The sequence below is a fragment of the Oratosquilla oratoria genome, chromosome 5 (assembly GCF_046742065.1).
Source record: "Oratosquilla oratoria isolate Oo_2021 chromosome 5, ASM4674206v1, whole genome shotgun sequence".
NCBI classification, from domain to species: domain Eukaryota; kingdom Metazoa; phylum Arthropoda; class Malacostraca; order Stomatopoda; family Squillidae; genus Oratosquilla; species Oratosquilla oratoria.
In genome coordinates this window covers 36,786,116-36,801,986 of record NC_134781.1, presented here as the reverse complement: position 1 = coordinate 36,801,986, position 15,871 = coordinate 36,786,116, and the positions used below count along the sequence as shown (strand labels likewise).

At 40.2% G+C, this 15,871-nt stretch overlaps 1 protein-coding gene across 1 annotated transcript in view; it reads left to right on the top strand.

Annotated features, from left to right (window-relative positions):
- Positions 1–671: 671 nt before the first annotated feature.
- Positions 672–15,871, top strand: part of LOC143025464 (methylmalonyl-CoA mutase, mitochondrial-like) — a 266,536-nt gene continuing 251,336 nt past the window's right edge. The window contains exon 1 of the mRNA XM_076185159.1: positions 672–822. Coding sequence (XP_076041274.1) covers positions 799–822 — 24 coding nt within the window. The 5' untranslated portion in view covers positions 672–798. The remainder of the gene's footprint in view (positions 823–15,871) is intronic.

Below are 15,871 nucleotides of genomic sequence, written 5' to 3'. Positions count from 1 at the left end.
TATATATATATGAGAATATAATACATAAATACATGAAAATCTAATTAGCCCCAAACTAGAATGTGCAGCACTGGTGTGGTCACCACCTAATAAAGTATTGTATAAGAAAATATCATGAAGTGTATGGTGCGGCAACTGGAATGGGCTGGGTGACAAGATCAATGAGAACTGGGGGAAAATTACAATTATAATAAAAATGGCACTACCCACATTGACGAATGAGATGTGACATGATAACATCTAGATTAGAGAAACGAATGGAAAATAGACAGAAAATTATTAGAATGAGATAAAAGGATTTTAGTACGTCAAGACAGACTTTAATTTGTTTATTCAAATTTACGACCACGACCACTTGCGGAATGAATAGAAAACAATTCAGGCCGGCAATAACGCAAAAGTTTGGTAAATGGAGATGCCAAGACGGTACCACCTGTGACCTGATCATAGCTCCAGCCCCGGATACTACAGGTAGATAAAATACAATTTGGTAAATGCATCGTGTCACATTGTGATATTCTCGACATTTTTTCTGGAATTGATTGTCCTTGACTATTAATTGATACCAGAGAAACGTGTTCATTCAGTATCGAGTTGTGAAAGAAAACGTAAAAGTCCCTGAAGTTATATGGCTCCGCAGCAGCTTTGCTCTGATTGAGTTGCCAAGTAATGAATTGTAATCGTCTCATACGACGACGGACAGTTTCGTTTCTTTTTTATATCTTCCTGGTTAAAAGTTTCACTTCGCAAATTGTATAATAATACATTTGCAGGAGTGGATTGACCATCTATTGAGTAATGAATCGCTACGTCGTGTGTAAGGTTAGTCATAATATATTCTAAATCAGACAGGATTGTGTAAACTTATTATTCACATCATATATAGATTGCGATAGTGCTTGCAGAAAGTCACTTATGTGTTGCTTGGTAACAGTAGCTTAGTATAAGTTTTTCTGAGCAAGATCTTTGAAGTTAATAAGAATTTTATGACATGTCATATCAAAAGCAGTGGATAAATAGTGAAGGAATTAATTTATTTAGGAAGAAATGGCTATATTAAACCTTTACAGAGCTTTTTAACCTCATAATGAATGGCACAAAAATAACTGAATTGGGGTGGGAGTGGGGATGGAGGGTTAACCAGAATGTAAACAATGCAGCAAAGAAAAATTTATCCAAATCAGAAATGGAATGATAATAATAATTAAGAGATCATGTATCTACTTTGGTGAACTTGGGGAAAACAATGGCCTTTATTTATTCATTATTATTATAATTATTGTTATTAATATTATTTTATTATTTATTTATTTATTTATTTTGTTTTCAATGATCTTACAGTAAAAGTAAAACCGAGGTAGAAGAGTAAAAGAACATAAAATGGAAGAGACTGCAAGAGAAAAAAAGCAAAAGGCAATTTCATGTCCCTTACCACATGTCATCCCAGTATATAAAGTTATCAAATCTTTGAAGACAACCAGTTGTTTTAGTGCTCATTACATTGTTAAAAAGTCTATTTCATTCATTAACCACTCTTGGTAAACCAGTTCTTGTATATTTCCTTCTTAACCTTGTAAGTAAATCAGTTTACCTATTTCCATCTTAAAGTTATGTTGTCCAATAGCCCCTAACTTAATCAAACTTAACCATTCCACAGATATCTTTCAAAAAAAAAAAAAACAAGAAAAAATCTGTTATTGGAAGAGAACCTAAATTTGTCCAATTTAAATCCATTACTATCATATGAGTCCTGTCATGCTGTCTTAATGTAATGACCTTGCCTGCACTACCCTTGTTAAAACTCTTGACCCATTTGAATAGCTCTAATAGATCACCCTGCACTCTTTGTCTTGAGTGTAAGTTAAGATGTCTTCATATGGTAAATTTCTAAGCCCTTGTATCATTTTGGTTATTCTCCTCTATACTGATTCTAGTGAATCCATTCTTTAGGACAGAGGCCAAAACTGTACTGCAAATTTAAGGATGGGTCTTGTAATGTTCAAAAGCTTCACAATATCTGCCGGCTTTTACCAGAAAGTCGAGCGGGATTCAAATAAAAAATATGGTGTCGATTCTGTTTATTTACTTACGAAAACAAGATATTTCAAAGATGGTAAATAATTACCCTCTTTCCCTGGATCCAAATAAATGCACAAACATAATCATTTAAAAAATATATAGACAATTAAAATGATAATGGTAGCATTAATCAAAATCTAACTAATTCAAAACAATTAAACATAGAAATGGCGGTAAGCAGACGACAGGCCACTTAGCAAGGCGACTTAAGGGCGATAGTCGTATCTTTAACATACAGACGCTCCTCTACTTACGTTCATTTGTTTTACGTTTTTTTTATTTTACGTTTGAACTGACTGTAAAAAAAAATTGTAAAAAAACAAAAATGGAATTATTTTTTTAGTTTAGCGCGCTCTCCGTAGTTCAAACGATACTTACGCATGACGCTGCATCCATTGTTTACATTGCACAAACGACAGACTGAAAGTTCCTTGCCTCATCCTCTCCTCCTCCTCCCCTCCTCCTCCACCATCTCAATTTATGTTGCTTGAATTTAATTTATTTGAAATTAATGTTATTATTTTACAATGTTATGTGTATAATTAATGATTTAGGGGTGTTTTGTAAGATACGGTAATAGAATTTACGGATGTATAGTACAGTAACAACTTACGTTCATTTTCAACTTACGTTCGGCCGTTCGGAACGTAACTAAAACATAAGTTGAGGAGCGTCTGTACTCCCCACCATAGGAGCATTCAATCTCCTATTAAACTAGACAACCACAATTAAATCATGTAACACTAAGAATGAGTCCCATGCAGAGTCCTTGATGAGATATAAAGCTGACTCAGTTCTCAAACTCAGGTCTTACAAATCAAGCAGAACACGGGGCTTAACTACCCGTCCATTCCGAGAGGTTTCACCTGTTCAAGACTTTCAACATCCTCCTCATCAGGCATAGAACACTCTAAGGGATTATCAATATCTTAATTAACACTGTTTGTTTCAAAACGACTTTCCAGATCATGCAATTTCTGGACAGGCCTACAAAAAATTCCCTTGGCAGTTTTGACATTGACGCACCTGACTATACCGTCCCTGCCAGGAAGTAACTCAATAATCACACCTAAAGGCCAACTCATTCTAGGTACATTATCTTCTCTTAACAATACAACAGAACCCTTCTTCAAGTTCCAATTGGGTTTGGATCCCTTCACTGTGTGAGGTAAATTCCTCAAATAGTCATCACTCCACATTTTCCAGAATCTGTTGAGTTGCCTTTCTCAAACATGTTCTCTCTCATTTAAGTCTTTATGGCTAACAACATCCAAATGCTCATCAGAAATATGAGGTTGAAATCCAGCTACTCGACCAATCAGAAAATGTGAGGGTGTCAAAGGGTTCTTTACATCATCATCATCACTTACATAAGTCAGAGGTCTTGAATTGATACAAGCCTCTACTTCAAACAAGGTTGTTTCAAGCTCACATTTAGTCAAGCATCTAGTGCCAAGACATTTCTTCAGTGCAGATTTAACTGACCTCACAAGTCGTTCCCACCAGCCTCTCCACCATGGGGATCTGGGAGCAATGAACTTCCACTCGGGACTCAAGACACTAAAGATCTTGGCATTATCTGAATACACCACTGATGGAAGTCCACGCCTGGCAGAAAATCTGCGTAGTGCTAAAAGACAATCAGGCACTAAAAGTGAGTCTGTTAACTCTAAATGAACAGATCTTGTAACAGCACAAGTGAACAACAAAAAATACAATTTCTGAGATAGTTGATCAACTGCAAACAAGGGACCGGCATAATCCAATCCAGTTATTGCAAAGGGGAAGGTAGATTTAACCCTCAATTCTGGCAAAGGAGGGGCTGACTGACTACATGGCATAGAATCAAATCTCTTGCAAGCAACACATTCTCTACAAACTCTTTTGGCCACTTGTCTCAATCCAGTAAGTTTCTAATGGTGGACATGAGGGTGTGAACACCAGCATGTTTCAAAAGGTTATGCTGAAACTACTATAAGTTTGGCCACATGACAATTAGGAATTATAATGGGGTGCTTGCTGTCATAACCTAAGTCAGAATACTGAAGTCTACCTTTGACTCTCAGCAATCCATTAGAATCTAGAAAGGGGTCATATTTAATCGAGGAAGAATTTCTAGGAAGGGGTTTCCCTTGAGACAAAGCATTTCTTTCATTCTCATAACTTTCTGAACACAGATCAAAATATTGTCCTTTGCTTTGATCAACTCCTCATAAGTGAGAGGGCCAGAATGTTTTGTGCCATCAGGTGTGCAATTAATAATGAACCTCTTAACCCAGGCAACAATATTCATAACTTTGCTAAATTCACTATATCTACTAAAGTCAAATACAGATGTGGCTTTCTCATTAACAGTCAAGGCTGTTCCCTCTCCCTTACTCTCTTTACAGGTGTGAGCCAAAATGTGTGTCTCATCATCAATATTAGCTCCAGCATGGAAACATGAGGAACTAGATAACCAATTGGGACCCCCAAGCCACATGTTATTTGAAATTAGTTGATCAGCCAAAAGACCTCGGGTCATCAAATCAGCGGGGTTGTCTGTACCAGGGCAATGGAACCAATTGCTTGGAGATGTTAATGTCTGAATTTCAGTTACTCTGTTAGCAACAAACATCTTCCACCTATTAGGATTACCTTTTATCCAAGACAGAGCAACCTTAGAATCTGTCCAGCAAACTAATCTTACACAATCATTCAAACGTAGGGCAGATTTTACAAAATGACTAAGACGAGCACTCAACAAGGCTCCAAGAAGTTCCAGCCTGGGTAACGTAACCTGTTTGATGGGAGCTACCTTTGTCCTAGCCATAACAAATGATACATGAAACTCCTTATCTGATTTAGGTATACGTAGCTATACACAGCTACCATAACCCTTTTCAGATGCATCACTGAAAGCATGTACCTCTAATCCTACTAATAAACTTAAAGATGAATCTGGGTAATAACATCTATGGATTTCAAATGTCTTAATACTTTGAATATTATCAATCCACAGCTGACATTTCAACTGCAAGTCATGTGATAGGATTTCATCCCATCCAAGTCGTAGATGCCAAATTTCCTGAAACAGTATTTTAGCATACATGGTGAAAGGACTTATTAAACCAAGTGGGTCAAACAGTCGAGCAATCAAACTCAATATATTCCTCTTGGTGAAATTCAAATCAAAGTTACAATCCAAATTAAGTCCCTTGAATGAAAACACGTCCTTAGAGGCTTTCCAATGCATTCCCAATAACTTTGTAGTCTCACCAACTTAAAAAAACTGTTTAAGTTGATGAGTTAAACTCTTACTGTTAGAATTCCACTTGGACAAAGTCATACCAGCATCTGATAATATACTTTGAGCTTCACGAAACATTGTATTGGCTTCTTCAACAGTATCTGCTCCTGAGAGCCAATCATCCACATACAAGTTTTCCTGAAGCTCTTGCACTGTCACTGAAACAGGATATGAATTCAAATGATGTCTAAGAGTGGTATTCAGTAAAAATGGACTACTGGTGTTACCAAAGGGTACCCTTGCAAACCTCATTACATGTATGGATTGTCCGCACTGCCATAAAAACCTATGAACATCCTGATCTGAGCGCTGAACTCTAATCTGTAAAAAGGCTTTGGTTATGTCAGCAGTCAAGCCAATTTTCCATCTTCGGAATCTTAGTAATAATTCAACTAGATCTGGGATTAGTGAAGGTCCAGATTCCAAACAGTCATTCAAAGAAACACCATTAGATCCCACTGCTGAAGCATCAAACACGCCTAATTTTTTAGGAAACATGTTCCTTAATTACAGGTCTATGAGGCATATAGTAAATGGGATAGGGACCTTCCATTTCAGATTGAGGAACTTCTTCTATGATATTACTGTCCTCATAACTCTTGAGAACTTCATCATTCGATTCTTAAACTAGGGTTCCTTTCAAACTTAGAGTTAAGCGTAGCTAACCTCTTTCTTGCTCCAGTCTCATTTTCAAGCAGACTCAACTTAGAAACATCACTTTTCCAAGGAAGAGCAACCTCATACCTGCCATCAACAAACTTAACTGAATTCTCAAAATTATCTAACACTGGGTCTTTGGGAGACTTATCCCTCCCAGCACAAATTCCAATATTTTCAAGGCTCCAAAATTCATGGAGCTCAGATTCATTAACAGGTTTAGCTGTACTCGTACACAACATCTGGTGAGATACATTCTTTTCCTGAGTTTTCATACAAGAACCAGACAATATCCAACCAAACATAGACTCAAAGGCCACTAAATCATCACATCTTATAAGGTTCTCTGGGGAAACAAAACGCCAGTAATTATCCACACCAATCAGTATATCCAAAGTGAGGTCACGATCACGTCCATAGTCATCAGCTAACTGTAGATGTGAAAGGGACTGCAAAACATCAGAGGGAATCCTTTGACGGCTTAAGGGTGGGCAAATGGTCTCAACTTCGACCGCTAATATTGAGTGAGGATTACCCTGAGTGTCAATCACTTTCACATCACATACATTCCGTTCTTTTCTATTTTGTCATTTCTTATTCCCAAAGGTTGAGTATGAAGTGTACTTAAATGTAACCTACTTGGGTTTGATTCTTCTAACAATATCATGGCTCACATAAGTAGTGTCTGCCCCTAAATCAAACATGACAATAGTATCAATAGATTTCCCATTATTAATTAGAGTCTTGATCTTAGCAGTTTGCAACACAGTGGACCTTTTAACTCTCTGATCATGAGAGATGCCAACATGCTCAACAGTACCACTACCAGTATTGACTGCATTATTAACTTGTTCACTGGGGGTGTGGGCGACACCCTGTCTACTTGGTGAATTATTAGTGACACAAATTGTTTTGCCTGTTCTACAAAGCAAGATATTGTGATATCCGGAGCACTGCGCACACTTCACTTTTCCTCTACAGTCCTTGGACATATGTCCTTTGATGAGGCACTTAAAACAAAGTCCTAGGGATTTCACTTTCTCTTCACATCTAAGGATATCCAATCTCAATAATTGATTGCACTTTTCAGACTTGTATCTCTTCTGACAAAACACACACTGTTGTGGTCCTTCTTCAGCTGACGTCTGCAAGGCTGAAGCTGAACTAACTTTTCTTCTATCGACAACTTGTGGTGCATTGCTCTTCTCCATGGACAAATCCTTAAAAATCTCCGATCGTTCACAATGCTGGATCTCGGTTTGCAGAAACTTCATTAACCAGTCCAAATCGCCTTCACGTCCAGCACTTTCCCTCGACCACTCCAGACGGATGTCCTGTGGTAGGCGAGCTACGATGATAGGAGTCAACACCATGCCATACTGGTTACCGCTGAACCCAAGGGCTTCCAAACTTCTTATATGCCGCAGCAGTTTGTCTTGTAACTTCCATAGGGAGTCGCACTGATTAGCTCCTTTAACTCTTGACGTCAAAGAAGCGTTCATTAAACCCGACACATGGGCGAATACGATTATTTCAGTGCTGCCAAATCTCTCTTAGAGTAGATCACATGCTATCTTATAATTTGCAGCAGTAAGCGCCAAGACTTGAATGACAGAAAGTGCCTCTCCTCGAAGGAGGGACTGCAGGTATGAGAACTTGCTTATAACAGGCAAGTCACTCTGGTCAACCAGAGCTTCGAAGCAGTCACAGAAGGGTTGCCACTCTATAGCTTCGCCAGCATATTTAAGGAGCTCTAAACTAGGTAACCTAACCTCTGATCTATCCTTAGAAGAAACTGAGATAGAATCACTTACAATAGTCATATCCTTCAGGCGCTTGGCAGCCTTTGCTCTAATCTTCCTGGCAGATCTTTGAAACTTGTCAGTTTCATCCATATCTGACTCTACTTCGTCAGAGTTCAATTCCAACTCCACTGCCGTTTGGTGCTTCTCAAGATCTGTAAGCCTCTTGTCAAATATGCAAATGGTAGCTTCTAATAATTCGAGGCTGGTAGCATCATCATTCAATAAATCTTCTAATTCCTTGACACTTCGCCTCACCCAGCCTTTGGCTGACGCTCTCTTTTTCTTAGCTTCTTGTAAATTGGCAGACATCGTGTCAAACCTTAAAACGGGTTAACCTTATTCTTAAAGGACTTAGATAGGGTTTCCTGGGTCTGGGCACCAAATGTAATGTTCAAAAGCTTCACAATATCTGCTGGCTTTTACCATAAAGTCGAGCGGGATTCAAATAAAAAAATATGGCGTCGATTCTGTTTATTTACTTATGAAAACAAGATATTTCAAAGATGGTAAATAATTACCCTCTTTCCCTGAATCCAAATAAATGCACAAACATAATAATTTAAAAAATATATAGCAGACCATTATAATGATAATGGTAGCATTAATCAAAATCTAACTAATTCAAAACAAGTAAACATAGAAATGGCGGGAAGCAGACGACAGGCTACCTAGCAAGGCGACTTAAGGGCGATAGTCGTATCTTCAGGTCTATTGCCAGATAGATTTTAATGATTACCTCTGCACTTTTATTTGTAACCATCCTAACAATAAATCCAAATGCCATGTGAGCACTTATTCGTGTCACTACTGTATTGTTTCCTGGATTTAAGGTCAAGACTTGCTAACACTCCTAAGTCCTGTTCACATTGTTTTCTTCAATATGGTCTTATCTAAGCTATACCTGTTAACTGGGTATCTAAGGTTTTGGGCAATAATCAGTTTCAACTAATAGTAATTATTTTGTATTGGCTGCTTGTTATTGTGGCAAAGTAGCATGCAGTTGATACTTTAGGGTCTATATGGGGTGCCCCTACGGACCAGAGCCACACATCATTTTGTCTATGATAGAGGAAACTCTGATCATAGAGAAATGATGACATTTTTATGCTATGACTGTCCCTCCATTATGCTGTCCCCCAACCCCTTGTTGCTGTCCTGTACCATTTCTCTGAGTATTCTTTTTCGGTGATGGGGGAATTCCCTGTGGTGGGGGAAAAGAATACTGCCACCAAGTATTCCCACTTGGATCGTAAGAGGCGAGAAGAAAGGGACGGGGATTGGGACTAGGCATCCTTCTCCTTGTAGCCCCACAGGGGACATTCCTAAACAAAAAAGAGAAGGCATAAGAGGGTCTGGAAGTTCTCGGACCAGCACCCTAAGGTTTGGGTCTTTTAATGTGCGTGGATGTGGTACAGATGAGAGTAAAAGGGAAGAGATAGGTAGTATGTTTGTGAGAAGAAAGATGGATGTGTTGGCTTTGAGTGAAACTAAGTTGAAAGGGAAGGGTGAGTGAAAGTTTGGGAGTGTAAGTGGGAAGTTATCAGGAGTGAAGAGAGGGCAAGGGAGGGAACTGGTGGCTATTCTAGTAAGTGAAGAGATAGGTAAACGGGTAGTGGAGTGGAAGGAGGTTTCCTCAAGGATAATGTGGATGAAGGTGAAACTGGGAAAGGAGATGTGGGTCTTTGTAAGTGCATATGGGCCTGGCAGTGAGAAGAGTGTAGAAGAAAGGTAGGCCTTTTGGATAGATCTAAATGAGTGCATAGAGGATTTAGGAAGAAATGTCAATGTAATAGTACTGGGAGACCTTAATGCTAGGGTAGGAAATGGTCCAATCGATAGAGTGGTTGGGAAATGTGGAGTTCCAGGAAAGAATCGTAGTGGAGAGTTGATGGTGGAAATGTGTATAGAAAGAGAGTTGATGATAGCAAATACAGTGTTTCGGAAGAAAGTCAAGCATAAGTACACATGGGAGAGGGTGGTGGATGGAAGGGTGGTAGACAGAGCGCTAATAGATTATGTAGTGGTAAATAGGATTATGATAGGAAGAGTTAAGGATGTACATGTGCTAAAGGGAGAGGGTGGGGGAATATCAGAGCATTTTTTGGTGGAAGGTAAGTTGAGAGGGGAGGATAGATGGAGAAAGAGGAAAGGGACAAAAGGTAAGGAGGTGCTTAGAGTGAACTCTTTGAATGGAAAGGAAAAGGAGAAGGAGTACGGAAAGAAGCTGAAGGAGGAGTGGGAGGGAGTAAAGGATAGAGTAGAGCTGGGTGTGGAGGAGGAATGGGGATGGTTCAAGGAGGGAGTCATAAAGTGTGCAAGGATGGTGTGTGGAACAAGAAGGACAGGGGGAAATAGAAGAAAGGGTAGTGAATGGTGGGATGAGGAAACAAAGAAGGTTGTAGAAGAGAAGAAGCGAGCTTTCACAGATTGGTTACAAAATAGGACGAGGGAGTCATATGAGAGGTACAAAGAAAAGAGAAGTAAAGCAAAAGGTAAAGGTTGCAAAGAGGAGAGCAGATGTGAAATGGGGTAAGAGTATGACAGAAAATTTTGAAAGTAATAAAAAGATGTTTTGGAAAGAAATTAGGAGAGGAAGAGGAGGTGAATCAAGTAGAGAAGAAAAGGTAAAAGATGCAGATGGAGAGATGATAATGGAAGAGAAGGCAGTAAGGGGAAGATGGGCAGAATATTTTAGGGAGTTGCTAAATGTGAAGGAGGATAGGGAAGGAAAGATAGCTGCAGTGGGAAATGCGAAGAAAATGAGAGTGATGAGTGAGGAGAATGGAGGAGAAATAAGGAAGGATGAGGTTAAGGCAGTTGTTAAGATGATGAAAGCAGGTAAGGCACCTGGTCTGGATGGATGCCATGCAGAATGTCTGAAAAAGGGAGGTATAGTGATGGTGGACTGGTTGGTGAGGTTATTTAATGTTTGCTGGAGAGAGGGTAGAGTGCCGGAGGACTGGAGGAGTGCCTGTATAGTTCCTCTTTACAAGGGAAAAGGGGACAAGTGTGAATGTAGTAGTTTCGAGGGATTAGCTTGTTAAGTGTAGTTGGGAAGGCTTATGGGAGGATCTTGATTGAGAGGATTAGGAGAGGAACAGAAGGAGTAATTGGTGAGGAACAGTGTGGATTTAGGACAGGTAGAGGTGTAGATCAGATCTTTGTGGTAAGACAGATATGTGAGAAAGCTATAGGAAAGGGGAAGGATGTTTTTTGGGCATTTATGGATCTGGAAAAGGCTTATGATAGGGTAGACAGAAAGGCACTGTGGGAAGTTATGCAGATATACGGGATAGGAGGAAAGCTTCTGGGAGCTGTCAAGAGTTTTTATGAGAGTAGTAGAGCTTGTTTCAGGATTGGAAATGGAGAGAGTGAGTGGTTCAAGGTAAAGGTGGGACTTCGTCAAGGATGTGTTATGTCGCCCTGGCTGTTCAACTTATACATGGATGGGGTAGTGCGAGAGGTAAATGCAAGGGTAGTGGGTCAGGGATTGGAGATGGTTAAAGAAAATGGAGAAAAGTGGGAGGTGAGCCAGCTGTTGTTTGCGGACGACACTGCGCTTGTGGCAGGATCGGAGGAGGGATTGAGGAAGTTGGTGGCAGAGTTTGGGAGAGTATGTGATTGAAGAAAGTTAAAGATAAATGTGGTTAAAAGTAAGGTGATGAGATGTACAAGGGGTGAAAGTGGCAGTAGACTGGAAGTGAGCATTAAGGGAGAGCGACTGGAGGAAGTGGATAGTTTTAGATACTTGGGTGCAAATGTGGCAGGAAAAGGTGGAGGTAGAATGTAGATTGAGGTATGGAAGGCAGATGTGGAGGGAGTGAACATGAGGGGATGTCCTAGGATGAGGTGGATGGATGGGGTGAAGGAGGCTTTGGGGAAGAGGGGAATGTCTGTAGAGGAAGGACGGGAGAGGACAGAAGACGGGTGAATAGAGAAGGGTTGTATATGGATGATGTTGTGATTGCATGAGGTGGAATGGGCGGGGTGGGTGGGGGGTGAGGTAGTATGTGTGAGCAAAATTTGACGCAGCCCGAAAGGATTTCTCCCCGTCCTCTCCTTTTATGCAATGGGGGGACGGATAGGGGGGGTCGCCGATTTAATGAAGTGGCCTTGCTGTGAATGTGCTGTGTCTTGTGACACTGCTTCTGACCCAGGGCAGTGGACAAGGTGCAGGGATGACCCGTCATCCAGGAGGTGCTCAGATGAGAGGGAGGGTGGAGGGGTGTGGAGTGTATTCAAGGATGGAATGGGTGGAAATGATTTTATGCCTTTCCCTTTTTGGCTACCTCCCTTGTAAGGGGGAAAAAGCCTTGGTATGTGTATGTATGTATGTATGTATTGCTTCTGCAGTTGACCACATTGGCTGGCAACAGCCTTTATGCCCTTCCACAGATCAATCTGGGAAGAAACATTTAACTGTTGTCTGTGACTGTTTTGTTTATTTGTCATTATCAATAAATCCTGGTTGCAGAAACTAGACAGTTCTTGAAACAATATTTTGTCAGCTAATGATAATGTTTTTGGCCTATATATTACACCTACATTCATTTTTTGTCCATTTGTTTGTGTTAATTGTACCCACAAACTGTCTTATGCATCCTGTTTCACTTTCTCTAAAACACGGCATAGATATTGCTTTTAACATACAACAGAACACCCCCACCTTTCTTGTGGTTTCTATTTTAGTGAAAATATTTAAATCCTGCAATATTAAATTCAGCTTCAAACTCTTTACCATTTAACCATGACTTGGTTATTCCTATTACATTGAAAGTTTTGCTTTAGACATACACCTGGTGTAGGGGGAAAAAGCCTTTGGTATATGTATGTTCCTAATACTTTGAGCATTAAAATACATCGTTTTAAGAAACTCATGGTTATTTATTTTTTACTTGTTTTGATTTTCAACATCATGCCTTACATTATAATTTTGTTCTTTATTGACACCTTGCTCCATATTGACATTTGGTCTTTCATTGACATTCTTTGCCTCATGGACATTTGCCCCATCACAGATATCTGGTCCCCCATGCTCACCTGGTCTCTCATGAACACCTTGCTCCCCTCCATTACTGTGTCCCACACCAGCCACGTGTCATTCATTGACATTCTGTCTGGCATCACTCTTAAAATGATATTCTCTCCACAGACATTATATCCTACCATGATATATTGTCCTCCACTATCATTACATCCCATTATGATATATTGTCCTTCATTGACATTACATGCTAATGTAATATTTTGTCCTCTACCAACATTATATCCTAAAATTATATTTTGTCCTACACTGACATATTGCTCCACATTATTGCTTCACCCTACACTTTTATCCCCATTACACTCTATTTCTCCTTCCCTTTGAGTTTCTACCCCAAGAAAGGAACTAATTAATTACAAACTCCCACAGTGAGGTTTGTAAGAACATCTTTGCCTCTGTGAGTAAGGTGGATCCCATTAGAAGTATAAAGGTCATGATGCCTAGAAAAGAGATACCAAGGATCAAGAAAGTGGTATCCCAGTTGCATGCACAACTGTGATATCCTCTCATTGATCCCTATGGCTCTATTGTTCCAACACAAGCCAGCTTAGATCCTTATAAAGACCCCACAGTGAGGTTTGTAAGGACATCTTTGCCTCTGTGAGTAAGGTGGATCCCATTAGAAGCATAAAGGTCATGATGCCTAGAAAAGAGATACCAAGGTTCAAGAAAGTGGTATCCCAGTTGCGTGCACAACTGTGATATCCTCTCATTGATCCCTATGGCTCTATTGTTTCAACACAAGCCAGCTTAGATCCTTATAAAGACCCCACAGACTACGTGGCAGCTCTCGTGTTCCTTCATCTCCTGAAGGAGGACCTTGTAATTTTGAACAAGTTCCTCTGATCTCACCCTACCCACATTATTACTTCCTGTATGAACAATCGTAACCGTATTTGTCTGCCTTCGCTCCATGATGGTCTAGGTACAATTGACAATCCCACAGCCTGGTTGACATACAAGCTTGCAATGTTGTTTAGTCTTCTCCTGCAGGATGTCATCATAGCCTCACACCATGGAGTTCCCCACCGCCAAGAACTCCTGATTTTCAGCCACCTCATCTTCCAGCAGAGCAAAACAATTGGCTAGAGCTAGCAGTTCCTCCGCAGGGCACCTGTTTACGGAACGTAGGCTCAACAAATGGGACTCCATGAAGCACCACTCACTCATGGCAATGGCAAAAGTGGAAGAGGGGAAATGCTCTTTGGGTTGTGGGGAGGATTCATTCTTCTCACAGGGTGCACTCTTGAGAAGACTAATTTCCTCCTTGCACATCCTTATACAGTGACCACCCTTCCTCCCCATCCCCTCATGCAGGAAATATAGAAAAGAGAGAAATCCCTTCAAGCTGCATCAAAATATCATCCATACACAACCATCCTTCACTCCCCCAATCACCTTCCTTCTCCCTTCCTTGTTGAATGGACATTCCACTCTTGCTCAAAGCCGCTTTTACCTCCATCCATCACATCCTCAGTTGTCCCCACAAGTTCACTCCATCTGCCTCTGCATTCTACACCTTTTTTGCCAATCTTTTGTCACTAGTTGATGTTTTCTTAAATAGAAAAAATAACAGGGAGAGTTGCGTCATTCGTAGTCAAGCAGCAATCTGGAGAATATCCGATACAATTTGGAATAATGAAGGATGAACACCATCTTCCCTGATGACCTTGGTCTTGCTGTACTCTTCTTGTTCCTGCTCCTACTCAGCTGTATGGCACATCTTCAGCTGCGGATCTTCCTGTTGTAGTTGGATGAGTTCTCCATGGGTTTCTCGAGGATCATTTCTTCTGCATGGGCGTTGCCTCCCTGATTTCCTCCTACATCTGCTGCTACCTACTTCTTTTCTATGCTAAATTCATCTTGTGATTGTCTGCAACATCTTCAAACAGGAATCTGAGGTTGTCTCCATTTTGTTCATCTTCCTCTTGTGCCTTCTTGGTCTGAGATCTAATGACTGCTACTGGATCCTCCATGTCAGATTTGTCATTTGTCTGTCTGGTCATAGGGTCATTTATTGTTTTTAATCTAACCTGGACTATCTCACCTATATAATTTCTGATGAGGATATTTATCCCCTTCACTGGAAGTTCTGCTATTCCTGTCTCAGCACTTGGTGTCCTACCATCTATTTCAAGTAACACCTTAGCTATGGGTGCTAGTGTTGTCATTCCTCCGGCTAATCCCATGGTAAACTGACCTATGTATCCACAGTAGGCCCTCAACATTCGCGAGTTCCACTTTCATAAGGTTTGCACATTCACAAGTTTCCAGCATCACAAACATATTTACCAAAATTCATGTGAAAAAATAACAAAGCAGCCTATCACTGCGTCACTGCCCTCCCTCCCTCATCTCCCCCACTGTCAGTCTGCCAGTCCACCAATGTGCCACCAAAATTTGTTGAAAAAATAACAAAGCAACCTATCACTGTGTCACCACCCTCCCTCCCTCATCCCACCGTCAGCCCGCTTGTTTGTTCAGGTGGCAGTTTGGTCAGCTCAAAGTGATTGCTATAACTTTGTGTGTATTTTTGTGTCCTCCAGTTCATGTGTATTTACCTAGTTGTATTTTACGGGGAGGGGAACTATACTTGTGGTGTCCCGTCTTCATATCTCGTTTTATCTAGACTGTTTTTAAATTTGTGTATCGTTTTTGCACACACCACATTTTCATCTAACTTGTTCCAAACATCTATTATCCTGTGGGGAAAGCTGTTTGTTTTCAGGTCTCTTCTATAATTGTCTTTTTTTTATTTTCTTTCCTTGTCATCTTGTGTCTCTACTATCCCATTTTATTAGATCCTCTCTATCAATAATTTCTATGCCATTCATGATTCTATAAATAGTTATCAAGTCCCCTCTCTCTCTCCTTTGTTCTAATATCTGTAGCTCAAGTTTTGCCAGTCTCTCCTCATATGATAGTTCTGAGTGTGTTGGTGCCAATTTCGTAATTGCTCTTTGTAGTCTTTCAAGTTTTGTTATACATTTTTTTGTA